At 42.0% G+C, this 27,213-nt stretch overlaps 2 protein-coding genes across 2 annotated transcripts in view; one reads left to right on the top strand and one right to left on the bottom strand.

The window, feature by feature from the left end:
- The window catches only part of TNFSF11 (TNF superfamily member 11), a 258,185-nt gene that overhangs the window by 217,995 nt on the left and 12,977 nt on the right, over positions 1-27,213 (top strand). The window lies entirely within an intron of this gene.
- The window catches only part of ENOX1 (ecto-NOX disulfide-thiol exchanger 1), a 449,429-nt gene that overhangs the window by 40,432 nt on the left and 381,784 nt on the right, over positions 1-27,213 (bottom strand). Inside the window, exon 12 of the mRNA XM_087938075.1 lies at positions 7,849-8,033. Within this exon, the coding sequence (XP_087794201.1) occupies positions 7,849-8,033 (185 nt within the window). The remainder of the gene's footprint in view (positions 1-7,848; positions 8,034-27,213) is intronic.

The raw sequence follows: 27,213 nt of genomic DNA on the forward strand, positions 1-27,213 counted from the left end.
CATTCCTCCAGGCCTCCCTGTCCTCTACCATCCTCCAGAGTCCATTTAAGCTCATGCCGACTGCTTCAGGGACTCCATCCAGCCCCCTCCTTCTCTGTCGTCCCCTTCTTCTTCTGCCCTCAATCTTTCCCGTTGTTGTCTAGGAGTGGCTTCTGTGTCCCAAGGTTATTCTCACATCCCATTGATGTGGGACAAGTAGCCCCATTCACACTTTCCAGAACCAAAGGCCATGTCAACCTTTTCGGCTACAGTTCTTGGCTTCTGCAAAATTGCTTTACGAATTGTCCTTTTCACAGCCCCACGAAGCAGCCCTCGGAGGCCACCAGGCAATGTTTCTTTCTCTTTTCCTAAGGAAGTTTTCCAAGTATATGTCAGATATGATTCACGCAAGAGCCTACTTTTGAAACGTTTAACAACTTTCGGTCATGTACTTGGAAGTTAAAACAATTCCCAGGCTGGTGGGAGATGCAATGTTTTTTTTTTTTTCATGATTAAGATAGCAGAAGTCCCTGGTTTTACAAAGTCATCTGGTAGTTATCATAAACAGGCTTAGGGATTTATATATATAAATCTTTTGGCAAAAGTCCCTACGGTTTCCCAACATGAAGGGAAACAAATTAAACACAGATTCTCAAAGTTTGTAACATCAGACATCCAGAAGAGATGAATCTTGTTTTTCCCTTTAGCTACATGTTCTGGACAGGGGTGGGATCCACATTTTTTAACAACTGGTTCTGTGGGCATGGCTTGGTGGACATGGCCATGTGACAGAGTGTGCATGGCAGCTTCTTCTTCTTCTTCTTCTTCTTCTTCTTCTTCTTCTTCTTCTTCTTCTTCTTCTTCTTCTTCTTCTTCTTCTTCTTCTTCTTCTTCTTCTTCTTCTTCTTCTCCTCCTCCTCCTCCTCCTCCTCCTCCTCCTCCTCCTCCTCCTCCTCCTCCTCCTCCTCCTCCTCCTCCTCTTCTTCTTCTTCTCCTCCTCCTCCTCCTCCTCCTCCTCCTCCTCCTCCTCCTCCTCCTCCTCCTCCTCCTCCTCCTCCTCCTCCTCCCCTCCTCCTCCTCCTCCTCCTCCTCCTCCTCCTCCTCCTCCTCCTCCTCCCTCCTCCTCCTCCTCCTCCTCCTCTCCTCTTCTTCTTCTTCTTCTTCTTCTTCTTCTTCTTCTTCTTCTTCTTCTTCTTCTTCTTCTTCTTCTTCTTCTTCTTCTTCTTCTTCTTCTTCTTCTTCTTCTTCTCAGCACCTCCCTAGCGCCCCTTTTTGCCTCCTGGGTCTTAGGGAAGCCTCCTGGGTGAAGCAATAAGACAGCGAGGGGGATCCTGGCACAGCTGATCATCAGAACAGCTGATCGTTGGGAAGGGAGAAAAAGAAATATCTTAAGGAGTGACTGGGTGGGAGAGAACGCAGTCAGCAATGTTGGGCATGCGTGACAAGGACTGATTGGGCAGGGAGGGGAGGATCTGGGCCAGCCAAGGGCACGATTTGCTGGTTCTCTGGCAGAATCATAACAACCGGTTCTATAGTTCCAGTCCAAACCAGTAGAATTGCACCGCTTTTTCTTGAAACATTTTTTAAAAAGAACATCAAATTTCATTGACAATGGAACCGATTCATTTCAGATTTTGGATGCCTCCAGAAGGAGAAGTTGATGCCCAACATTTCTGTTGCTAAGTGAGACATCTGTTAAGTGAATATTGCCTCCTTATACGACCATTTGTGGCACAATTGTGAAGTGAATCATGGCATTTGTTTAAGTTAATGGCATGGTTGCTGAGTGGATCTGTCTTCCCCTTTGACTTGGTTCATCAGAGAGTCGCCAGAAGGGATCACGTGACCCTGGGGCATTGGGACCATCATAAAGGTGAATGAGTTGTCAAATATCCGAATTTTATTCACCTGACCATGGGGATACTGCAACCATCCTATGTCTGGAAAACGGTTGTAAGTCACTAACTGAACTTTTGTAAGTTGAGGACTACCTGTATAGTATTTTCCCCTAGATATTCTCAGAGAGCATGGCTGCCTGGGGAATTGTGAGATTTGAAGTCCATGCATCTCTCTCTCTCTCTCTCTTTACCTATCATCCATCCATCCATCCATATCTATCTATCTATCTATCTATCTATCTATCTATCTATCTATCTATCTTGATAACCATTTATTATCTATTATCTATCTATCTATCTATCTATCTATCTATCTATCTATCTATCTTGATAACCATTTATTATCTATTATCTATCTATCTATCTATCTATCTATCTATCTATCTATCTGTCATCTAGCTATCTAGCTATCTAGCTATCATCTCTAATCCATCTCTCTAAACTCTATTTCTAACCTCTCTCTAATCTATTATCTATCTATCTATTATCTCTCTCTCTCTAATCTCTCTCTCTAATCTATTATCTATCTCTATAATAATCTATCATCTATCTCTAAATATCTATCTCTATATATTTCTAACCTCTGTCTAATCTATCTATCTATCTATCTATCTATCTATCTATCTATCTATCTATCTATCTATCTATCTATCTATCTCTATAATCATCTATCATATCTATCTCTCTTATCTATATCTATAATCTTTCTAATCTATATCAATCTATCAATCTATCTCTATAATCATATCTATATCTATCTATCTATCTATCTATCTATCTATCTATCATCTCTAATCATTTCTCTAATCCCTCTCTAATCTATCTATTATCTGCCTATTATCCATCTATCTCTAATCTCCCTCTCTCTAATCTCTCTCTCTAATCTATCATCTATCTCTATATATCTCTAATATCTCTCTAATCTATTATCTATCTATCTATCTATCTTCTATCTCTATAATCATCTATCATATCTATCTATCTCTAATCTCTCTCTCATTCATCTATCTATCTATCTATCTATCTATCTATCTATCTATCTACCTACCTATCTACCTATCTACCTCTATCTTCTCTCTTTCATAATACCTCCATCTCTCAATTCTCTCTCTCCCCCAACTCCTATCTCTATGTCATGTATCTACTAATGCAAGAGACACAGATATCTATAATGCATGTATATATGGAATATGAAATAGACAAAGAGGCAATTTTTAAGTACTAACGCCTACAGATCTATTTATCTAGATTTGCTGTGTATAAATCAAATTCATATCAATTTATATTTAAACATATTTAGAATGAGGAGTGGGCACAAATGCTTGGCAGGCTTAAAACCAATGTTGGGACGTGTGGCGTATTAAAAATCAATATTGACTGTTCATTGGCAGAAGTTTTGCTGCAGCGTGAAAGCAAAAAAAAAAATCTGTTTATGGAAGAAGAATAAGGCAATAATAATGGCATAAGACAAAGGAGGTTTCCCTGATATATTAGCCTTGGGAGACGGTGGCTAAATTAGATTAATCTTTAACCTTACCAAGCAAGGTGTTTGCTCTTCTCTTTTATTCTTTGGGATATAGCCTGCATGGAAAAATGGCACAGCACAACTAGCCTTTGACAATTTAACCCAAAATTTCTGTTGCTAAGCAAGACAATTGTTAATTCATATGGCAGGAGTTATAGTGGCACAGTGATTAGAATGCAGGATTGCAGGCTAATTCTGCCTACTTCCAGGAGTTTGATCCTGACTGGCTCAAGGTTGACTCAGCCTTCCATCCTTCTGAGGTGGGTAAAATGAGTATCCAGGTTGCTGGGGGCAAGAGGTTGACTTTGTAAACCTCTCAGAGAGGGTTGTACAGCTTTGTGAAGCGGTATATAAATCTAACTGTTGTGCTGTTTTCCTTCCTTCCTTCCTTCCTTCCTTCCTTCCTTCCTTCCTTCCTTCCTTCCTTCCTTCCTTCCTTCCTTCCTTCCTTCCTTCCTTCCTTCCTCAGACTCTGCCCACTGTCAGCAGTTCGATCCTAACCTGCACAAGGTTGATTCAGTCTTCTGTCCTTCCGAGGTGGGTAAAACAAGGACCCAAATTGTTTGGGGGGCAACATGCCGACTCTGTAAACTGCTTAGAGAGGGCTGTAAAAGCACTATGAAATGGCATATGTCTACTTGCTATTACTATTATAACAGCAGAAGGAAGTTTCCATGTACAAATCCAAGAAATTCAGGGAGCTTTGAGCCAAGGGTCAGCCTGAATTTGAAAGATAGTCTTTCCGAGATCAGATGTATTCTGGTGCAGGTGAAGATTGAAAAATGTGACTCAAAAGAAGGAGTCCGACTTAACCTTTTGATTCCATCAACAACCCTGTTGGGTAAGAATATGGCAAGCTGAAGCCTTCCAAACATGCAGTCAAATACTTTCAACTGTTTACATCGAGAACTTGGCTTCTTGTGTATGTTTGTGAAGAGTGATCCAATAAATACGTCAATAGGGTCATCTCCCTGGCAGTGAGAAACTTGTTTACAAGACTGGTTCATTAGGAGCAGAATGTCTAGGGAGATTCTGTCATATAGGACATGGTTGTCCCAAAGATGGTTTTTATTTTCCATGGGGCAACTGGACTTTCTTGGATTTCTTGGAAAGGAATACCAGAAAGTCCAGTTGTCTCTTGAAAAAGCACTTTTGGGATGACCAGGAGCAGAAATTCTCTTCCATTTTTGGGCAGACGTGTGTGTGTATCTGTTCCAAGATTTTGCCATGCCCCTGTCAGAATCTGACTCGGAGGAGTGTGGCTCCATTGGCTGTGGAAGAAACCGGGGAAGGGCAAAGTCTGGCTAGGCAGAGCAAGGGAGAGGTAGAACAAGGGAGAGGGAATTCAGATGAAAACCAGGCCCACCTCCTCTTCATCCTAGGGCACTCAGGAAGGAATGGAGAAGGGAGCAATGTGGGTTGCATGGCTTACGGGGGAGGAAAGGGCCCTGATTCCCTTCATTAGCTGCAGCCGGGAAGACAGTGCATAAAAAAGGCAAGCTTCATGCAACAAGCTGTTGGGAGCAAAGGTGAATTTAACTTGCATCGTCATGGCTTATCTCTGTTCCTGGCATCTTCCCAACTGTGTGAGTTTTGCAGTGCTTTCAAGTCTGAAATTCCTGCTCCTGCCAAACTAATTACTTCATTTTGGTTTGTTTGGATTTTAAGTTACGGTTTGTGTGTTCCTTGTTTTGGACTGAATTTTCTGTAGTTAAAGGCTTCTCCAGCTGCAGATAACCTGGATATTGGGGGGAAAAGTTGAAGATAATAAATGGACTCTTACTGCTTATCTCACTGTGTTGCCTTTGTGCCATGCCCTGGGTCATCACAGATGTTTAGTAGATACAGGTGTGTTTGGACCAGATTCAGCCAGTTTGGACCAGTTCGGGTGAGCTACTAATTCCGGCCATTAGTTGGCTCCACACACCTGCCCCTGCCCTAGTCTGTCTTATATTTCTGTGGTTTGCAACCCATTTGATTCACATGGCACAGTGGATTCCTACACCTGAGCTATTTTACTCGCCGGGCTGCAACAGAAGGTAAATTTTGTAGCTGAAAACGGGTGATTGTCAAGTGCCCCACGTGCTCACCAAACTGGTTATTACACCGGTTGAATCCAACTACTGAGTAGTTGGGTATCCTACTAAGGCAATGATATATCAGATTTAGTTGAGACTGGGACTTCCTGGGAAGAAATGATGAACTGAACAACAGTGGCCGAATGAAGATCCAGCGAGTAGAGCTTGTTCCTCTCCAGACAAGGAGAAGGCCTGAGATCGCCCACAAGGGCTCTGGATGCTTGCTCCTCACAAGGAGACTGCAAGGCAGCCATTTCCAAAAGGTTTAGAGCTCTGAGAATTAAATAAGTTTCCTTTTCTAATCGCTTCCAGGAATTGCTTCCTAATTGCTTTTTAACTCTAAGGAATCTTTGAATCGACAGATTTCACAGCACCAAAGTGGCTTTCCTTCAATCTTTAGTGAGATTGAAGGAACAATATTTTAAATACAGGGTTTTTGTCTGTGGTTGTGTGTGTGTGTGTGTGTGTGTGTGTGTGTGTGTAATAAATAGCAAAAGGGAGAATAAAGTGTTAATTTTGGAAACTTACAAAAAGGCCAAGGGTCCAAAGTTAACATTTTGAAGAATTTTGTGAGAAGGGACAAAGAAAAAAAAATGAAGTTAAATATTAGGACATTATTTGAAAGGATTAAAGATCAAGATTGTTAAAAGTTTTTTAAAAGGAAGGAAGATAATGTTAATTTATTTGTTAAAAGATTAATATGGATACATTATCTCTGGGATCTCTTAATGAACTTTTGATCAGGATTGAAATGATGGGACTTTAAGGATTTGCTTATAGATAAGAGATGAGATTTGGGGAAAAGAATCCATTTGTTGCATTTTAAGGGTAGATGATAAATGACTAAAATTCGTTACCCTTCTGAGGAAAGAAAGTCATTCCTTTATATAATTCTTCTTTTTACTATATTTCTATATTTTCTATTTTTATTTCTATTATTTTCTTTTCCACACTTTTGTTTTATTCTTTACTTTTTTTAAGTTTGCCTTAGGTGTCTTTATATATATAAAGATGAGTTGAGGCTAGCTTAGTTCTGATTCACATGTAAGAAAGATGGAACTTAATGGCAATTTTGTCATTATACTTACCCATTTCTGAGATAATTTTCCTCATAAAACTCTGTTACAGTTTAATTTCATACCCAGTACGAAGCCTCTAACGAACAAATGGAAATAATGTCTCGTATCCATGGTAACAAATGAGATTTTCTTTACCTGATCTTAGGATGGAATTGAATTCTAAAACTATGACATTTTAGTACTGAAGGAAGCCTTCGTCACTTATATTCCCCCGGCTTTTAAAAACAGACAGATAACACAATGCACAGAAAGTAACTCCTCGCTTCGAAGGAGTGTTTTGTTTCGGGAGGCCTTTTAAATTTAGCTTGCGATCACCGTTCTCTGTCCAGAATAACTGTTTATCCTGCTTTTTTTTTGTGGGAGTAGGGGAGAGAACCAAAATGAAAATGTCCTATTCTCTGTGCAAACGCCATTTCCTTCAGCAACAAAGACAAATTCCCGCGTCTGCAATGCAGGTTGGTTTTGTTACTATTTGCAAAAGAAAATATGGCCTCGGATTTTGCAAAGAGCAAGATTGATGCCGAAGAAATAATGAGTTTTCCTAGTTCGGACTGGTTCTGCCTCATTTTCATTACAATATCCCACAAAGTGTTGGGTGGCTAGGCCAGTCAACCTCTCAACAGGGTTGGGGAGAGGGGGGGAGGAAGAGGAATGAACACGAAGTATGTTCATCATCTTGAATTTATAAAATAAAAATAAATTAAAAAAATAAGCGAGGCAGGATATAAATAAATCAATCTTCCAAATAATAAGCAGCTGCTCGTGCAAGTCATTTAAGATTGATCGTCCTTGTATTTCAACGTTTTCTCTCTTACCACTTGCAATATTTGCGTTTTAATGGCTTTCTTTGTAAATCTAATATTCCAGAATTTCTGGTTTGGCCGTTTTTTGTCTTCCCCGGAGTCCGGAGGCTTCCCTTGGTCCTCTGGAATGGTGAAAATGGTCTCCCTCGGGCACTGGAGGGCCTCCAGAAGCCCCAAACAGGCCCGTTTCCAGACGTCCAGAACTTCCGGTTCAGCCCATTTTCCGCCCTCCCAGACTCTACGCGCAGACCCTGGGAGGGGAGGGGCAGGATGGGTGGGGCCAGCTGGTGGTTTCAACTACCAGTTTGGTGAACCAGGTGTAAATTTAACATCCGGTTTTCACCCAAACCTGTCCAAACCGGTAGAACCCCTCGCCCTTGGATTGCACCCAACTTGGAGATGTTTCCCCATTCCCAAGAACACTAGCAACTTAACTTCCCACGGGACAAGATCGGAACCAGGTTCATATATTTTAGGCGGATGTACCTGTTGCATGCCTTGGACTGTTTGCTGCAAAAACTGTAGTTGCTGGTCTTTTGTCAAGCTCTCTTCGGTGCGAAACAGCTGGCCTTTCTCTTGCTTGAGGAGCTCCACCTCGTTCCGGTAGGCATCGAGTTGCCATCGGAGGCTGTCGTTCTCTTCCTTCAAGGCGTAAGCTTGAGCGGCTAAGGCTGAGGAAAGGAACAGACTCGGTAGTTAAGATAGAAGAACAAGATTCGACAGATGTCGTGCCGGGGAAAAGTAAAGGGACGGGAAGTTGCAGCTACTCCTGTCAAAGAAATGAAATCGACGTTGTCTTGAGTTGGCTTGTTGATTCTGTCTTCTTCTGCAGGATTATAGCTGGCTATGAGTTAACCAGGGAATGTCCAAGAGACCGACCAACCATTTGATAGAAACTTCTCTGTCTTTGGTGCTCTCTGAGCTTGGTTGTTTTCCTGTAGACATTTCATTACGCAAACTGAATCTCATCATCAGTGCTAATAAAGAGTAGCTAGGTAGCACTGATGATGTTACTTAGTTCGGTCGTGAAATGTCTGCAAGAAAACAACCAAGATCAGAGAACACCCAATACGCCACAGTTCTTCTCCTCCTCTTCCTCCACTTTCTCTTCCTTCTCCTCCTCCTCCTCTGCTCCTCCTCCTCCTCCCCCTCTGCTCCTCAACCCTCCCCCTGTAGTGAATTAATTTAAAAATATTTAGTATCCTTTTTCTGCCTCTGGTCTCATTTATCCAACCATTTTGGTCCATGGGGCCATACCAAATTTTGGTTTTCAATCTGCCTCCCCAGCCTTAAGTTGGCTCAATATTCCCCTTGAAAAGCATGCATGACCTTGCAGCAAAAACTTTGCATGAGTAAAAAAAAAAAAAACCCACTAAATATTTCAGATCACAGACTCTGTTCTTTTATGCCATAAATGAAAGTCCATTTTTTTTTCTTAAAAGCATCTTATTCTGACCCATCTTCAAAGAGATGGCTCGTTTTATCAGTTTTTAAAGTCTGAAGAATGGAATCTCCCTGGCAGAAATGTTTCTGAGTCACCAGCTAATTTTTCCTTTTTGTTCTTTGGATTCGGCTGCGGGAACCGAACGTTTTATCGCAAATGTTTATTCGAAAGCATTTATCTTATTTCTGAAGTGAAAGGGGTGATAAGAGATTGAGTCCCTCGAGGCTGAGGGAAACTTCAGCCATCTTGTCTTCTTAGCAACTAAACACTAAAGGACTTTGCTTTTTTGGGGGGTGTGGGAATTCAACTTAGAGCAGCTGCCGATAGCGGTGGCTTTCCCTGGGGATGTTTTTTTTCATCCAAACATTAAACCTGATTTAATTTTTAAAATTTCAGCGATGAATATTGATCACTTGCTGTGACCAATTACTGAAGGCTCGGCCTGCACAATGAGCCACAAAGATTATTCAAGCAGCTTACCGTGTTTCTTTCTTTAAAAAAAAACAACAACAGCAAACCAGGGGTGAGATTCTCCTGGTTTGGACTGGTTCTATAGAACCGGTTGTTATTATTCTGTGCAGTTCAGAGAAACGGCAAATCATGCCTCTGGCTGGCCCCTCCTTCTTACCCCCCCAGTCAGTCCTTATCACCCATGCGCGACATTGCACGCATGTCCGACATTGCTGACTACATTCTCCCCCATATCTCCTTAAGATATTTATTTCCCCTCTCTCCCAACGATCAGCTGTTCCGATGATCAGCTGTGCCAGGATCGCCCTCGCTGTCTTACTCCTTCGCCTAGGAGGCTTCCTTGAGGCCCAGGAGGCAAAAAAGGGTGGGGGGAAGGGGGGAGCTACGCCCCCACATTCCATTTTTTGCCTTCCTGGGCCCCAGGGAAGCATCCTGGGAGCAAAACTCCAGGAGGCTTCTGTGAGACCCAGAAGGCCCCAAAACGGAGTGTGAGTTAAACAAAAGAAGAAGCCACACACACCCCTTTTATTTAGGTTAAAGGGAATTCCTCCCCAGGAAAGTCCTGGACAACAGTCTTTCAAGAGATTTCACAACTACAGACTTTTATCATTGCCAGGCCGATATCTTCCAAACGCCATGCTGTAGCAGCAATTACTTGGCAAGAAGTCAGGAACAGATCTTCCCCCTAATGAATTGAACTAATTGTCTCCTGCAAACACCACTCCCCTTTCACTCCTCTTTATTCCCTATGTGAGGGGCCATTCACCATCTACCTGAGCTTTTACTCCTGAGTCAACCTTGTTCCTTAACTGTTCCCTTCTTCTGGCAGCTCTGTGCATGCGCACACCGGAACAGGCTCCAGCTGTTCTTCTGCCCACTGATGTCCAACTCCGAAGGCAGCTGATAACTGTCAGACAGCCCTGGCCGCATTTCTGCCACCGACACAGAGCCTCCCCCAGACTCCAGGACTGGCCCATGTTCCTACCCAACCTTTTCACTGTCCAAATCTGCTGCCAGCTTTGCTGGCCACTGCTGGCTCACAACAAGCATTGCCCATCTGGGCCTAAGACCGACACCCCAAGCTGAGCTATGAAAAAAAATCCGCCAATGAATGTTAGTCTCTGTTTTTGAGTTCCCTGGCAATTGAAAACGGTGGAACAGAATAAAAACGTATAAAATGCAAAGGGCTGGAAACATGTTGGCACCACAGAAGCATTACCACATTAAGCAGCACTGAAAGACACTTAAGTCATTTCCTAAGGAACCTGCGTTCGACTCCTTTTCAATTTAAAATGGCAGTTTTATTATCGTGACTGATAGCAGATGTTTGCGGGGAAATCGATTAGTATGCAGAGATGAAAATTACATTGTGGAAATGAATTGCACCCTCTGCCATGTAGGCTGAAGTTTGTGTTAGCAAAAGGCAGGAGACTATAAAACAGCACTATTTAAATAAATTATTTCGACATAAATATAGATAGGGATGAAAAATGTGCTATCTTCCAGCATGGTAGAAACATGGCTATAACTTACAGACAAACTTTCCATTTGCTTCCTTGATCTGGCTACCACAAGGACGGTTTTTAGCTTAGAAAATATTTTGCAAAGTTTAGGACCGTAATAAAATCCCATTCTCTGCCATGGAGCCATAATTGAATGCATAATCTCAACCCATCCTTTGAGCATTTGTAATCAAAGGCACATTATTTAGTCCACTACTCGTGATATAATTGTCATATGGAATACTACGGAATATTTAAAGGCCCGTCGGAAGGAATCTAAATGATCTGATTTCAAACAGCAGGAACTGTTTTTGTTTTTGTTTTTTTAAAAAATCTGACTTTTATAAGAGTCCATTTTCCCTTTAGAATCCAGAGGTAGAATGTTAGAATATTTGCTTTAGACTGGTCTTCCTCCATCTGGTACGTTCTGTTTCTGAGAGGGCTGCAACCTCCATCAAGAAGCAATTTAATCGGGGTCAGAGAAATCTTTAGTAGAGAGTAATAAGCTCTTCCCGATATCCATATTGGTGAAACCAGGCTCAATAGCAGGAACTGGGAGAGGGATCTTGGAGTCTTAGTGGACAACCAGCTAAATAGGAGCCAATGTTGTGCAGCAGCAGCCAAAAATGCTAATGCAATCCTAAATTGCATTAACAGAGGGATACAATCAAGATCAAGGGAAGTACCAATACCATTTTATAAAGCCTTAGTAAGACCACACCTAGAGTCCTGCATCCAGTTTTGGTCACCACACTATCAAAAAGACGTTGAGACTCTAGAAAAAGTGCAGAGAAGAGCAACCAGGATGATGAGGGGACTGGAGATAAAAACATATGAAGAATGGTTGCAGGAAGTGGGCCTGGCTAGTCTAGAGAAGAGAAGGATCAGAGGAGACAGGATAGCAGTCTTCCAGTGTTTGAGGGGCTGCCACAGGGAGGAGGAAGGGGGTCAAGCTATTCTCCAAGGCACCCAAAGGCCAGACAAGGAATAATGGATGGAAACTGATCAAGGAGTGAGGTTCAACCTGGAAATAGGGAGGAATTTCCTGACAGTGGAACAATCAACCGATGGAACAGGAGTTGCCTTCAGAAGTGGTGGGAGCTTCATCACTGGAGGCTTTCAAGAAGAGACTGGACTGCCATCTGTCAGCAATGGTGTACGGTTTCCTGCTTGGGTGGCAGGTTGGACTAGATGACCTAACAAGATCCCTTCCAACTCTGTTAATCTAATCTAATATACAAGCGAGAGGATACAGGCGGTCCTCAACATGCGACCACGATTGAGCTAAACATTTCTGTTACCGAGTGAAACATTGGTTAAGCAAACTTTGCCCGGTTTTATGGCTTCTCTTGGCACCGTTGTTAAGTGGATCGCTGCAGTGGCTAAGTCGGAAACACAGTCATTCAGTGAATCTGGCCTCCCCATTGAACTTAGCTCATCAGAAGGTTGCAAAAGGGGATCACACGACCCTAAGGTACTGTAACCGTCATAAATATGAGTCAGTGACCACGGGGATGCTGCAAAACCGTCCTAAGTGTGAAAAACTGAAAGAATCAGAACAGAAGTGGAAGGGACCTCGGAGGTCTTCTAGTCCAACCTCTTCCTCAAGCAGGAGACCTTATATCATTTCAGACAAGTGACTGTCCAGTCTCTTCTTAAAAGCCTCCAGTAATGAAGCAGCCACAACTTCTGGTGGCCAGCTCTTCTGCTGGTTAATTGTCATAAGTCATGGTTTTCTTCAGGACGGTTGTAACTTTGAACAGTCACTAAATGAACTGTTGTAAGTTGAGGACTACCTCTATTCTCCCCCCCCCCCTTGACCTGTAGAATTGTCAGGCACGAAAGACCAAGGTCCGCATGTGAAGGTTGAATCGGTTAAGCTGATTTGTTGCTAAAAGTCTATTTGCAGGAAGGGAAGTTGGACTTAGTTTGTTTGTGGCTACGCAGAGATTCTAGGGCTGATCCCTCTTTTCACTCCTCCCCTGAGCCAGTTCTTCTCCTACTGGAATTTCCCTGCTGAGAATTCCTTCAGTTTGTTCAAGGAGAATATGTTTTATTCGTTAGCACATCCAATTCTTATTTCAATATCACCACTTCCAAAAAAACTGACCTCGTCTTCAACAATATATCAAGAGATTTTGATCAGTGGAACAAGGAGAATGTTTCTTTTTTTCTTTTCTCTTCTCCTTTCTCTTCCTTTTCTTTCCCTCTTCCTTTCCTTTCCCTTCTCTCTTCGTTTCCTTTCTCTCTTTTCTCTTCTCCTTTCTCTTCCTTTCCCTTCTCTCTTCCTTTCCTTTCTCTCTTTTCTCTTCTCCTTTCTCTTCCTTTCCTTTCTCTCTTCCTTTCTTTTCTTTCTTCCTTTCCTTTCCCTTCTCTTTTCCTTTCCTTTCTCTCCTCTTTTCCTTTCCCTTTGCTCTTCCTTTCCCTCTTCCTTTCCTTTCTCTCATCCTTTCCTTTCCCTTCTCTCTTCCTTTCCTTTCTCTCATCCTTTCCTTTCCTTTCTCTCTTCTTTTCCTTTCCCTTCGCTCTTCCTTTCCTTTCCTTTCTCTCTTCCTTTCCTTTCCTTTCTCTCTTTCTTTCCTTTCCCTCTTCCTTTCCTTTCCTTTCCTTTCCCCTCCTCTCCTCTCCTCAACATAAAACATTTTAGAAATCCATTATTCTAACCACAAGAAAGCAGGTACCCTGTTCTTATTTTTTATTTTTTATGAAAGTCAGTATCTGAATAGGAGCAGTAGCTAGGCAGAACATTAGATGTTCTTTTTTAAAAAAAATCCTTTTGTTTCTTATGTTTGATTTGTACAATTTCCCACTCGCCTCTTGAATAAATTGCTTTGTGAAATATCCCGGACTTCTGCCTTCATAATAAATGATCTAGCATTGGTTTCGCTACTGAATGGATCTCGACTTTAAGGAGGGGCGGATAAAACCCTAAATGATGGAAGGCAGGCTACCTTTCTGTCTCTAAATATCAGTTATACTTGCCAGAGAGTAGGTGAGAGTGACAAGAATTTACCACTCCACTGAGATGTGAATTTGGAAAGTGGAACATTGTCCTGGGAGAATTGAGGCGGATCGAAGAGCCGAGAATTAAGCTGTTCTAAATTCACACCGTGATCTTCATCTCTAACAAGCCGCAAAGATTCTTTTGCCTGAAAGAATATGCAATGTAAATTATCTCACACTAAGGAGGCCTCTTTTAAGTGGCAGGTGTCACTCACTTTCCCCTAATCAAAGAGGCCAGACAATAAATTCAGATGCCTTGAAGGTCATTTTAATGAGAAGCTGACGGATGACGGTATAAAAAAAACAGCCCAACAATTTTGGAAAGCGGTTATTAATAAGATGATGCTGTTAATTATGCAGATATTAATTATGCAGATATTCAAATTATTTTTAAAATAGTTCTTCTCCCTTGCTTGTTTTTTTTTTGGGGGTGGTGGTGGTGGATTTGAATGGAATTGTGGGGACTTTGCTAGCGGTTTCTCCACAGCAAATGGAAGGATAATGTGAATTTGGTTGATGGAGACCGATGCGGGATTTTCCACCTTGAAAACCGAAACAGGTCGATGTAAACTCTGGAACTCCAAGATGCCATACATTGTATAGCTATGTTGATTTTTTCACACATCTATAAATATGGAGACATATCAGTAGAATCAGGACAGGACATGTCAGAAGTAAGGCCAAGTTCTTTCAATGGAGAATGGCCGAGAGCCTGCAGTGAGATGATATCAGAGGACGTTAGGTGATTAGAGCTTCCTTAGATATCAAATTGCAATTCTAAAGTTGTGGTTATTTTATTGTGGTTTTATCTTGTTTTAATATATTGTCTCCTGTGTGTATTGTCTACATGTCCTATCTATCTATCTATCTATCTAATCTATCTAATCTATCTAATCTATCTAATCTACCATCTATCCCTAACCCTATCCTATCCACCCATTTACCCATTTCTCTACCTATCTACACATCTACACATCCATTCATCCATCTCTCCATCCATCCATCCATCCATCCATCCATCCATCCATCCATCCATCCATCTATCCCTAACCCTATCCACCCATTTACCCATCTCTCTCTACCCATCTATCTATTCATTCATCTATCTATCTATCTATCTATCTATCTATCTATCTATCTATCTATCTATCATCTGCCTACCTACCTATCTACCCACTTACCTATTATCTATCTATCTATCTATCTATCTATCTATCTATCTATCTATCCATCCATCCTCTCTACCCATCTACCCATCATCTATCTATCTATCCATCTCTCTATCTATCTATCTATCTATCTATCTATCTATCTATCTATCCATCCATCCATCTCTCTACACATCTATCCATCCTCTATCTATCTATCTATCTATCTATCCATCTCTCTACCCATCTATCCATCCATCATCTATCTATCTACCCATCTCTTTACCCATCTATCCATCCATCATCTATCTATCTCTCTACCCATCTATCTATCTATCATCTATCATCTATCTATCATTTGTTAGAACTAGATTTGTATATCTGTGACTGCATAATCTCTGTGGATGCATTCTAGCTAAATAAATAAACACATCTACACTCGAAATCCCTGGACACTTTGCTTCGGCCAGCAGCCCCTGCCTGTGTCTCTGAAATACTCGTGACAAAAAGATTATCCGGATTAATCTTTAATTCATGATTTCCATCTATTCATTCACCCATCCAAGAACTGATTCAATGATTACCTTGAACAATAGCAAACCAATATTTGCAATTGTCAAGTTTGAATTGGGCTAAAGATTAAGACTTAGCTAAAAGAAGGGCTATCAGGACACAGTCGGTGAAAAATAAAAGAAACAGTCAGAATCCAAAATCGATAAATATTTGAAGTGACTACAGAGATGCCATAAATTGCAACTCAACAAAGGGCACTTCATCATAATTTCAGGCAACATGGTGTCACATGAAGCAATTAGTCCACCGCTCAAAGATAAGTACAGTCCTATATAATGTCCAACAATGGAGAAGGAACATCCGATTCAGATAGAAACATTATGTGGAAGTATTGTAATGCGAAGAAAAAGCCTTTAAAAAATTCATTAATGCATTCTGAAGTGTCTGGACAAATTGTAAATCCCATTACGTCAGATCTATTTTTTCCTGAATGGCTAATTCTATTGTCATACACAGCTTGGAGGCCAAATCCATCGCCTATGAAATCCATCACTTTCTGATCTCCTAGGTTTCCATGATAATAGTAATAATATGTGGGAGGATCTTGAGTGAGATGACCAGGCCGAGCCCCGAGGGAGGGGGACAAAAACATGTCATCAGTCTTGAGTTCCTTCGTGCCTATGAAAAACCTAAGGCCAGCCCACCTTGAATTATCTACTGCCATTTTGCTTTGACCGTTAGTAGTTCGGATTCTTTTACAGAGCATGAGCCCGCAATAAACCTTTACATCCATTCTAAGCTTCCTGATTTTCCTGCACTTGACAGAACTTCAGAAAGCAAGGGGGAAAAGCCGCAGACTAGCCAATGATCAGATAAGAGGCAGCTGAGTCCTCACCATTAAATGGCGGTGTGGAAAGCATCTCAAGATCTCTCTCTTCTTAGATGATAAAGTTGAAGAGGAAGAGATGTAGTTCCAGCTGTGCAAAATTCAGCTAATGCTGCCTTACAATAAAGACCGACCCCTGGGGGAGTTCTTGTCTAGACCTCTTTGCAAGGCGGACAATAACTGTGGTTATCCATCCAAACATCTAAAACCATCTCATATATGATTAGAGAAATCTATACGTTTTTATAAGGATGTCTTTTCCATCCAGGGATACCTGGTCTTTTTTTTTTTTATCTTAGGTAGGGATGCCTGAGGTTATTCATAGAATTTTTATGTTCACACGCCACAATCTCAAGTGCTTTTCCACTGAGCCACATTCACAGATGACCAGAAGGTGGGAAGGACCTTACTGGATTAGGCCTAACCCCTCTCACCATGCAGCTCTTTTACATCATGGTTGTGATGACCCAAAGGGGCCTGGCACAAAAACAACGAAGTCACAAACGTAAGTAAAGTCCCTTTAATTCCTCCAACTTGGCCTCCAATGTCCAGTTATCATCGGCTGGAGAAAAAACTCTCCCAAGAACAGTTTTTGAAGGGAAGAAATTCAGTCTGAACCCAAAGTACATCTAAACAATAAATAAAAACCAACACAAACCAGGCTGTGGCAATTAATGAGACAGGGCAGGATAAGGAATTGCAGACTTCAAAAGTTTACAAAACAGACAGTTGGGAGGATGCCAGAACCCAGATAAGACTTGTCAAATCAAGATAATGCACACTTTGCTTCCAGCAAGGAGCTGTGTGCAAGCACCCTTTTTATCCTGTTTTCCCAGCTGCAGCTAATGAAGGGAATCAGGGCCTTTTTCTCCCCCGTAACCCATGTTACTCCCTTATCCATTCCCCCCTGCGTGCCCTAGGATGCAGAGGGAGTGAGCCTGGATCTTCCTCTGAATGCCCAGCCGGACTGTGCCCTTCCCCAGTTCCCTCTGGAGCCACACTCCCACTCCCTGTCAGCTGTTCGACCTCCCCCTTGGAATCAGATTCCAACAGGGGCATGACCGTGGTCCTCAAAACGCATCTAGAAAGTGCACTTTGAAAGATCAAGACCAGCCTTCTCTCTCATTGCTGTTCCTAGGTAGATGTGGTCTGCCCCATTCTGGAAGCACTACCCATCCTTCAATTTAGTAGCCATTATATATATATGATTATGTTACAGTCAAGTTCACCTGAGGGTACTAATACCACTCACTAATACCAGGCTTTATAAAGCCTTAGTAAGACTCAGAGGATGAGCTTCAAATTTTTTAGCGAGGGGCTCTCTGCTCTAATGACTGGCTGGGTGGGTGTGGCCAACACAATGTTGCTTCTTTGCCCTAATTGCCTAATATATATATATATATATATATATATATATATATATTCCAAAAAGTTGTTTATTATTTGTGCATTTAATATTTAAATAAAAGACTGGGTGAAACCAGGCTTAATAGCAGTGACTGTGAGAGGGATTTTGGAGTTTAGTGGAGTTTCTCTCTCTCGGAAGCGCTGAGTGGATTGCTTATCTAGCTTGCCACGCTGTTAGGAGGTGTGAAATGCTCTTGGCTGAAGGCCCAGAAGTTCAATGAAGCCTATGAAGAGCTTTCTCTTGCTGCTTGTCTTTCTGAGGTTATTGGGGGGGCTCTCCGAGCCCCGCAGAGTCTTAGCTAGGGGCTGTCCTGAGCTCCCAGCAGCCCACCCCTGGTAAAACCACCCTAGAATACTGCATCCAGTTTTGGTCACCACACTATAAAACACCTCAGCTAGCAACAGAAATTTTGGGCTCAACTGTGGTCGGAAGTCGAGGACTACCTTTAGCTAGGTTTTGCTGAGAGGCTCGTAGTCCGGCAGATGGAGAAAAACCTCACCCTTTTCCTCTTTTACTGACCATAAACGTGAATTGCATCTCCTCGCGATCCTTGTTTCTAAGAAAAAATAACTCTAATAGTTGTGTCCTGCCCTCACGGAAAAAGGGGACAAGATCCTATATTTTCTTCGTTGCATTTTTCCGCAACGCCTTCAGCTTAAAATTCCACCGGCGGCGCAGATGTTACAGGATATAATTTTTTTAAAAAAAGTCTTAATTCCGTTTTCCCTAAAATACAACAACTCCCTTCTTCTCCAACGGTTTGACTGCTTTCTTGGAGTTATACTTAGAGAGCCCTAGACGTTCTGGCGAGATAAAAACTGCTCAACGAGATATTTTGCAAAGTGTGGAAACAGTCACCCTAATTAATATCATCTTCAGCGATGTGCTAAATGACGGAGGGAAGATAAAGGGGGAGAGAAGCGAAGAGAGTCCAGAATTTCTCACACTTCAAGTGTGATTTTTTTTAAAAAAAACAAAACACACACGCACATTTTCCTTTAAAAGGTTAATTCATCAGTGGGCGATGTTTTATTCTCATCCAGAAATTGCACAAAAATTTTCTTCAACTCCTCAAGTGCCATTAATCAAATGTAAAGTGCCTTTCTATTCTTCTGTGGAAAAAAAGGAGCTGTTTGGGGCGATCTTCATGAGGTGATTAATAATGAAGGAAGTGAGGGGGAAAAAGGCCTACGGTGTATTTTGTTTAAATTATGATGTTTCTGTTGTCTTTGACCCATAAATCAGCCACGATGAGGGGAAGAGCTTGGGTTTGAAAATAATATAAAATAAAATCTCTCTCCCCCATCAGAATGGGACTGAGAAATTACAACCGGTTTCCTCCAGGCTAGGATGTACCTTACCTTTCTCAAACCTTGACATTTTTAAGATGGGTGGACTTCAACTCTCAGAATTCCCCAGGCAACTTTATGGGTTGAAGTCCACTCATTTAAAGATGCCAAGTTTTGAGAAACTTTGCCTTAGAGAGAAAGAGAGAATTTAATTTTTTTCCCCCTCTCTTTTAGACTGGCATTTCCTCCAGTTATAAACCTCAACCGCTTTTAAGAAACACACCTCAGGTTCCAGAAAACAATTCCCTTTATGAAATTGGGAATTGGAGATGTTAACTCTTTCGTAAATGATCCTTGGGCAACCAAAGTTATGTCTTTGGTTTTCGGCCTTAATATTTTATTCATGTTTTCTTCTGGATACAGTAGAGTGTTTTATTTTATTTTTCTAACAATTTGTTCTGGGACCACTTTTGTGAGGTCCCACAAGAGCATAGAGAAAGCGTGGACAGGTAATCCTGGAGTTACGACCACAACGAAGCCCAAAATTTATGCTGCTAAGTGAAATGTGTGTTAAATGAGTTTGTCCCGTTTTATGATCTTTTTTTTGGGGGGGGGGATGGTTGTTAAACAAATTGTTGCATTTGTTAAGTGAATAACCTGGTTGTTAAGTGAATCTGGATTCCCCTTTGACTTTGCTTGGTCAAGAGGTTGCAAAGAGGGGATCACATGACCTTGGGACACAGCAATGGTCATAAATACAAGTCCGTTGTTGTTATGAGCCAAACCTTGTTCCAAGGAAACAAACACAAAAAGGACGTAACAGCAAAACCTTTTAATGATTCTTTGCGAATTCCATTCCTTCACGGTTAGAAGGCTGTTTCAAACTAATTGTCTCTGATAAGAACGAGCCTTGCCAAGGTGGTGCAAGGCTGCCAAGAACACTAGATAAAGTTACGAAGAAATATTTCAAACACAAAGAGTCTCCAAACACCAACCAAGATATTCCGAACGTCCACAAGGCTTGAGTGCAAAAACTTATTCGCTTCCTGCAAAGAACTCCAGATTCTCAGCTGGCTTTTATCTCTTAAGGGAGGGGCCATTACCTTGCAGCCTTACTCCTGAGTTGCCCGTGCTGCTGCAGCTGCTCTTTCCTTCGAGCAGCCCTGCGCGCACGCACCTTGGGCACAGGCTCCTCGGGGACCTTCTCATCTCTGCTGCCAGCCTCAAGTATCTCCGAAGGCAGCGTTCCACTCCCTGATGGTCCTGGCCCCCCCATCCTTTCATCACATGCAGGCCCCTCATCTGAGTCCTCACTCTCTGAGAACTCAGCCGTCCACACCTGGTTCCGGCAAACCACAACAGTTGCCCAAGCATCTGAATTTTGATCACATGGCCGTGGGAATGCTACAATGGTTATAAGTGTGAAAAACGGTCCTAAGTCACTCTTTTTCAATATTGTAACTTTGAATTGTTATGTCTCACCTTCACAAGGTAGATAAGAAGTCCAAACTCCGACCAAATACAAGCAGGCAAGAAGATTCAGTATTTACAGAGTTAATTCCTTTGAGCTGGCTAGGTTCTTGGCAGTATCACACATGCTGCCTGCCGAGTCGGACAAGATAACAGAAATGTTAATCACGAAAGCTTTCAAGAAACAGGATACACCGAAGCTCCACAGAAAAATTCACACTCTGTCCCGTACGGAGTTCCCAGAGCAAACACACCCACTTTTATTCCCTGTGGGGTGCGTCACTAACTCAGCTCAGTCTTTGATTCGTCCACGCCTCCTGCGTTGCAGTTCACACTTTTTCCTCTTGATGCTGCCTAGCATCAAGCCAGAATTCGTCTGCTTGATTCTCTGTCAAAGGCTGCTCCGATATGCCCTCCTCCTCCTCCTCCTGATTAGCCTCAGGCTGTCCCTCTCGGTTATCTGCCGAAACCTGAGGCATCATCAGGGAGGAAGGCATCGCCGGAGAGGAAGGTCCTGGGGAGGAAGGCATTCCCAATTCCACCTCCTCCTCATCTTCCGAATCCTCTTCCTCTAAGAATGCAGACTCAGGACTCGGAGCCACAACATTGAACGGTCACTAAATGAACTGTGGCAAGTTGAGGACTACCTGCAGATTGCTCCAATCTGGGTCAGTCATCGGAACCAGAGGCTTTGTCGTCTGAGCTTTTGGATGCGTGCTGGATCCCATCTTCACAGAACATCTGTCATGCCCTTGTTGGAATCTGATTCTGAGGGGGAGGTGGAAGAGCTGATACGGAGTTGGAGTGCGGCTCCGTTGGCTGTGGAGGAAACTGGGGAAGGGCAGAGTCTGTCTGGGCATTCAGAGGAAGATCCAGGCCCATCTCCTCTGCATCCTAGGGCATGCAGGGAGAAACGGAGAAGGGAGTAATGTGGGTTACAAGGGAGCAGTTGGGGAAACAGGATAAAGAGAGTGTTTGCGCACAGCACTTTGCTGGAAGCAAAGCATGCATTTTCTTTGTTTGTCAAGTTCTATCTGGGTTCTGGCCTCCTCCCAACTGTGTGTGTTTTGTTATCTTTTGAGTTCTGCAATTCCTTATCTTGCTCTGTCTCGTTAATGGCTGCAGCGTGGTTTGTGTTGGTTTTTAATTTATAATTTATGTATTCTTTTGGTTTGGACAGAATTTCTTCCCTTTAAAAACTGTTCTTGGGAGAGTTTTTTCTCCAGCCGATGATAACTGGACATTGGAGGCCAAGTTGAAGAAATGAAAGGGACTTTACTTACTTTTGTGACTTTGTTGCTTTTGTGCCTATGCCCCTTTGGGTTATCACGTCTCTCTAGCAGAATGTACACTGTTCTCTGTGTTATATTTATATGGTGCCTGTTGTGTGTGGTTTTCAGATGTTGATTGGGTTGTGTTGATGGCTGGCTATTAAGTCATTGGCTATTGTTTCCTTGTGCTGCCAAACGCTTGCATCCTAAGTACTTGATAAGCTGGTGTAAATCAACACCCCTGTGGACTGATGAGGGAGCCATTTCCCAGACTTCAAACACTTCACTGGCTCTTTTTGTCCCTGCTCATCCAACAATCTTAGTAGCTACAAGACGGCTGGAAGCATGAGTCTAAAAGCTTGGAAGACGAAACCACTGGTCCCACTGCCCTACCCAGATTGGATCCTTCAACATTATCCTGGGGCACCACCAAAATCCACCAGTCTGACTGCTCCTCTTCCTGGGGTGACATGCAAAAAAGCCTCTTTGCAGAGAACCTTACTTTATATTTATTCCAAATTCCCAGGATAGCACTTCTTAACAAAGCAGTTGGTTGAAATCAACATTTACTTTAACCTTAACATACCATAATTAGCTGTGCCACCCAATTCTTCATTCATGGCCCTTCAGTTGAATCGTGAATGAGGTGCCTCAGAATTAGCTTGCTGTCAGGATTCCGGCAGTTGCCCTAATGAAATCATGAGCCTGGAGCCAAACTTCAAAAAGCTTCCAAGAATTTATTAGGAGCGAACATGTCAGCATGACCTGTATGAAGCCGATTCTGAGACACGTCATTCACTATCACCCCTGACCCTGTTTCTCCTCCCCCGCACCCCTCTGGGTGTATTATAATTCATATTCTCCAACAAAACATATTCATAGCTGAGAGTCATCAATCACGTTTTCCAATTAGGGATTTTCATGGCAGAAATTCTGGTCGCTTAGTTGCAATCTTTGCAAGATATAAGAATGGAATGCACTTTTGGTTTTAAACCGCTGCACTGCTCCTTCGAATTTCTCCCCCCTTCCCCCCACCCCACCATTCATGGAAACTCTAAAACAGGCATAGAAATGTTTTATGAGTTGACAGTAACCTCTTATTCTGGAGGTGCCCCGGATCCAATCTGGGTCTGTCTCCAGAAGTTTTGTCTTCTGAGCTTTCGGGCTCGTGCTCGCGGCCATGTTGCAGCTACTAAGATTGTCGGATGAGCAGGTACAAAAACAGCCAGGGAAGTGATTGAAGTCTGGGAAATGGGCCACTGGTCAGTCAATAGGAGTGCTGACTTACCACCAGGTTATCAGGTATTTCGGAACTGAGGGCTTGGCAACACAAGGAAACAACAGCCAACAACTTAATCGTTAGCCATCAAGACCCCAATCAACATCTAAAAAGCCACAGACAACAGGCACCATATAAATACCACACAGAGAAGAGCACAGACTCCGCTAGCGAGAAGTCCCCTGTGGATGGGGTCCCACGAGTCCCAAAGCTTGGAAGACAAAACTTCTGCTCTTGGTGACCTGCTGATATTGGATCTTGTGATGTTATCCTTGGACACATAGATTCATCTTTTGTGATGACCCAAAGGGGTGTGCCACAAAAATAACCAAGTCACAAAAATAGATAAATTCCCTTTAATACCTCCAACTTGGCCCCCCAATGTCCAGTTATCCTTGGCTGGAGATCAAACTCTTCCAAAAACAGTCTACAGAGGGAAGAAATGCAGTCCAAACCCAAAGTAAAGTTAAATTAGAAATAAAAAAAACCAACACAAACAACGCTGAAGTAATTCACACGACAGGCCAGGATAATAAATTGCGGAATTCCAAAAGATAACACAGCACACACAGTTGGGAGGATGCCAAAACCCAGATAAGCCACAACAAAGATAATGCACGCTTTGCTTCCAGCAAGGAGCTGTGTGCAAATGCCTTTCTTATATCCTGTTCTCCCAGCTACAACTGATGAAAGGGATCAGGGCCTTTTTCTCTCCATAAGCCATGTTGCTCCCTTCTCTGTTCCTCCCTGCACATGCCCTAGGATGAAGAGGGGGTGGGCCTGGGTCTTCCTCTGAATGCCCAGCCAGACTGTGCCTTTCCCCAGTTTCCTCCATAGCCACCAGAGCCGCACTCCCACTCCCTGTCAGCTGCTCAATCTCCCCCTCAGAATCACACACAACAAGGGTATGACATCTTTATTATTGTGGTTTATGTTGCTAATGTTAAATGTGTTTACGCCACATTCCCTGATGGCAGCAAAGTCAGTTTGGGATCCATAAATAAATAGGCATCTAGAAGCGTGATTGATTTGTTTTGGAGGGGTGTTAAAGGGCTGGGAACATAAATGAAGGGTGTGAGATGCTAAAATAATCCCGAATAACATTTTTAAATTATTATTATGTCATGAGTGAGTCATAGAAAAAAAAAACTGAAAGAAAAGGAAAGGAGTGAAAGAACGAACGAACGAACGACGGTAGGGTCATTATATAAAGAGTCAGTAGGAATTGTGCATGGAAAAAAGCATTACAAGATCAATCGCCTAAAAAAAAATCGTAAAATAGATGTAAGGAATGATGATGTGGAAACCGCTTAGAACCGAGTGAGACAGAAGAATATGGGGTTATGCTAATAGGAGGAATGAAAAAGGATGCTTGATGGGACGACAGAAAGACAAATTGGTCATCAACAGGCACATAGAGGAAAACAGCAACTACACACCATTCACTGTTATTCCCTTCCATTCCACTCCACTCCACTCCATTCCATTCCTTATTCTATTCCTTATGCTATGCTATGTGACCTCTCCACCAGCAATTAACACTCATAGGATTCAACTGGACCTCTGAAAACATACGAAGTCTTTCTTAAGCTTTGATTTCAAATATTGGAAAATAACAACGTCTCTTTTGCCACGAAACAGGGAGAAAACCGCATTAAAAGCATAACACTTGTTTCAGAACCAGGCTTTTGAAATTCAGCGTGGCTCTCGAGTTTTCAAATACCACGTGGGAAATATCACACACTCCTACAAACACCCTCTCTCCTTGAGGGTAAACATGCCAACGACAAGTAAATGTTATTTTCAATACATTCTCAGGCCAAACAAGGAAGGAATTTTAATTGGAAATTGGAGGTTTTGGACTGTTTACTCTGGAGACATTTCTGCAGTTCTACAACAATAAGGAAAATGTTGCTTGAGAGCTCACCATTATATTAAAAAAAAAAGATCAGATATCTATATATATAAAAGCGAATACCGCTCCCACAAAAACTCCAGAACTGTAAAGCCTACAAATTTGAAATTTGGCACCTATGTTCCTCTTAGGTCCTAGGGGCTCAGTAAGAAAGGATTTTGCGAAATGACCATCAGAGCATTAGTATTTTGTATTATATTATTATTAACACGCTCTGATGCTAAGGAGTCCTACTCCCCCTCCCCACCTGAAAAGAAGAAATCTCTTCCAAAGGCAAAACACAAGCAGAAGAGAGGAGTTTCAGTTTCAGAGCACCAAGCAGCTTTAGTACAGAACAGTTGAGCTAAGCCACGGCCAGGCTCCTTGCTGTCTCCTCCTTGCTCACATAGCAAATACTGTTTCTGTTTCCAAACAGCCCTCAACTCTCTCACACACTGACAGGATGCTAGCCAGATGAATACCAATGGATGCTGGTAGGTCGAGGCACATTTTCCCCTTTATTTTCTTCCCCCAAAACTAAGCCTGACCACATAGCTTCGTAGTGAAGGACAGGTATCCAGCAAGTTTTAAAATATATCCAGATTAACGGATTGTATCTTTCGGAATGTGTCTTGTCTTATATTCTGATTCTACAGCCTTCTGACTTTATTGATAAAGTATTCAGACATTGTGGCATCCTCACTGCTAGTTCTCCGAAATACATGATTTCATTTCAAGACCGCTGGCAGGTAAGATAAATTAACGTTACTCTCTCCATTCTCCAAGAAAATAATAATAAAAAAACATTATTATCATAAAGGAAGGCAAACATATCTTCTTTCTGAAGTGCTATTCTTTAATGGCAAAACCACCCTACCGTTGTTTTTCAATATTTTTTAAGGAACTGTTTTAATTCTGGGGCTTGACTATAAATTTTGCTCAAGCCTGACCCGCCCCCACAAAAATACATATTTCAGCATCTTGTCAAAATGAGAGACTAAGAGTGTCGATAAAAATGACACTAAAATAAATGTAAATTTAGATTGCTGTCACAAGTGGCTGCTTGCTTTTCTGAAGATGCTAGGGTTGCTATAGAGTTTTCCATAGCAACCTTGCATCTTATTATATAAATAATCCCTTTGGTGTCCTTAAAGCCTGCTAAGAACAGGATTAAATCTATTCTCATATGTAATGATCCTGCATTAAAACTTATCAAGATGAAAAACCAGAAAACATAATAAACCATAATCTAGATAATAGCATTTCTGGCAGTTCAAAGTCATCGTGGCACCACAGGCATTGCAAACAGTTTGTAGCTTAGCCAGATATTTGTGCAAAAATACTTCATTAAATATGTCCTCTCGAAAATTCCGCTTCTTTCTTTCATTTCTTTTTAAAGAGATCCAAGAACCCAGAAGTAATGTTAACAAAACTTTCCGCGCTGTGATAAATGGCACGGATTTTGGCCTTTGATAGGACGAGACAATGAAAAAGCTTTATGTCCTGGGTGGATTATGCATCACATAAATATCAAGAATGCTTAGCTCTGAGCTGTACCTCTTCATTTTAATTATATTTGTGCTGTTGTCAGCCATTTCTCCTCTGGTCCAAGACAATTCAGCTCTTCTGTAAGATTCAGAGGAGCTGTTTTTTGAAGAAATGCCAGATGCCTCCTTCAGATGGGATTAGACTAGAACTGGGACCTTGGAGGTCTTCTAGCCTAACCCCCTGCTTAAGCAGGAGACTATACCTATCCATGGATAGTTGAGGATCTCCATAGACATCTCAAGCTATGAACATCAGAATAACTCAAAAGGATGTTGCCAAGATACGGTTTGCTCCTGCAAAGTTATCTTTGGATAGCTAGAGTAACAGGCAGTTTATGCTTATTCTGAGAAAACCAATTTATTTATTTATTTATTTGATTTGTCAATTGCTCACAAGATAATAAGTATAAACAAGAGTAAGAATACAGGAAATAGATACGAATAAATGGGGACAATAGGACAGGGTTGGTAGGCACAATGGTGCACTTATGCACGTCCCTTACAGACCTCTTAGAAACGGGGTGAGGTCAATAGTGGATAGTTTGAGGTTAAAGGAGTGAGGGGGTTAGAGGATGTAACAACAGAGTCAGGTAGTGCATTCCAGGCATTGACCACTCTGTTGCTGAAATTGTACTTTCTGCAATTGAGTTTGAAGCGGTTTACATTGAGTTTACATCTGTTGTATGCTCTTGTATTGTTGTAGTTGAAGCTGAAGTAGTCGTTGAC

The sequence above is a fragment of the Pseudonaja textilis genome, chromosome 8 (genome assembly GCF_049901715.1).
Source record: "Pseudonaja textilis isolate UNSWEBS1 chromosome 8, rPseTex1.2, whole genome shotgun sequence".
Classification (NCBI taxonomy): Eukaryota; Metazoa; Chordata; class Lepidosauria; order Squamata; family Elapidae; genus Pseudonaja; species Pseudonaja textilis.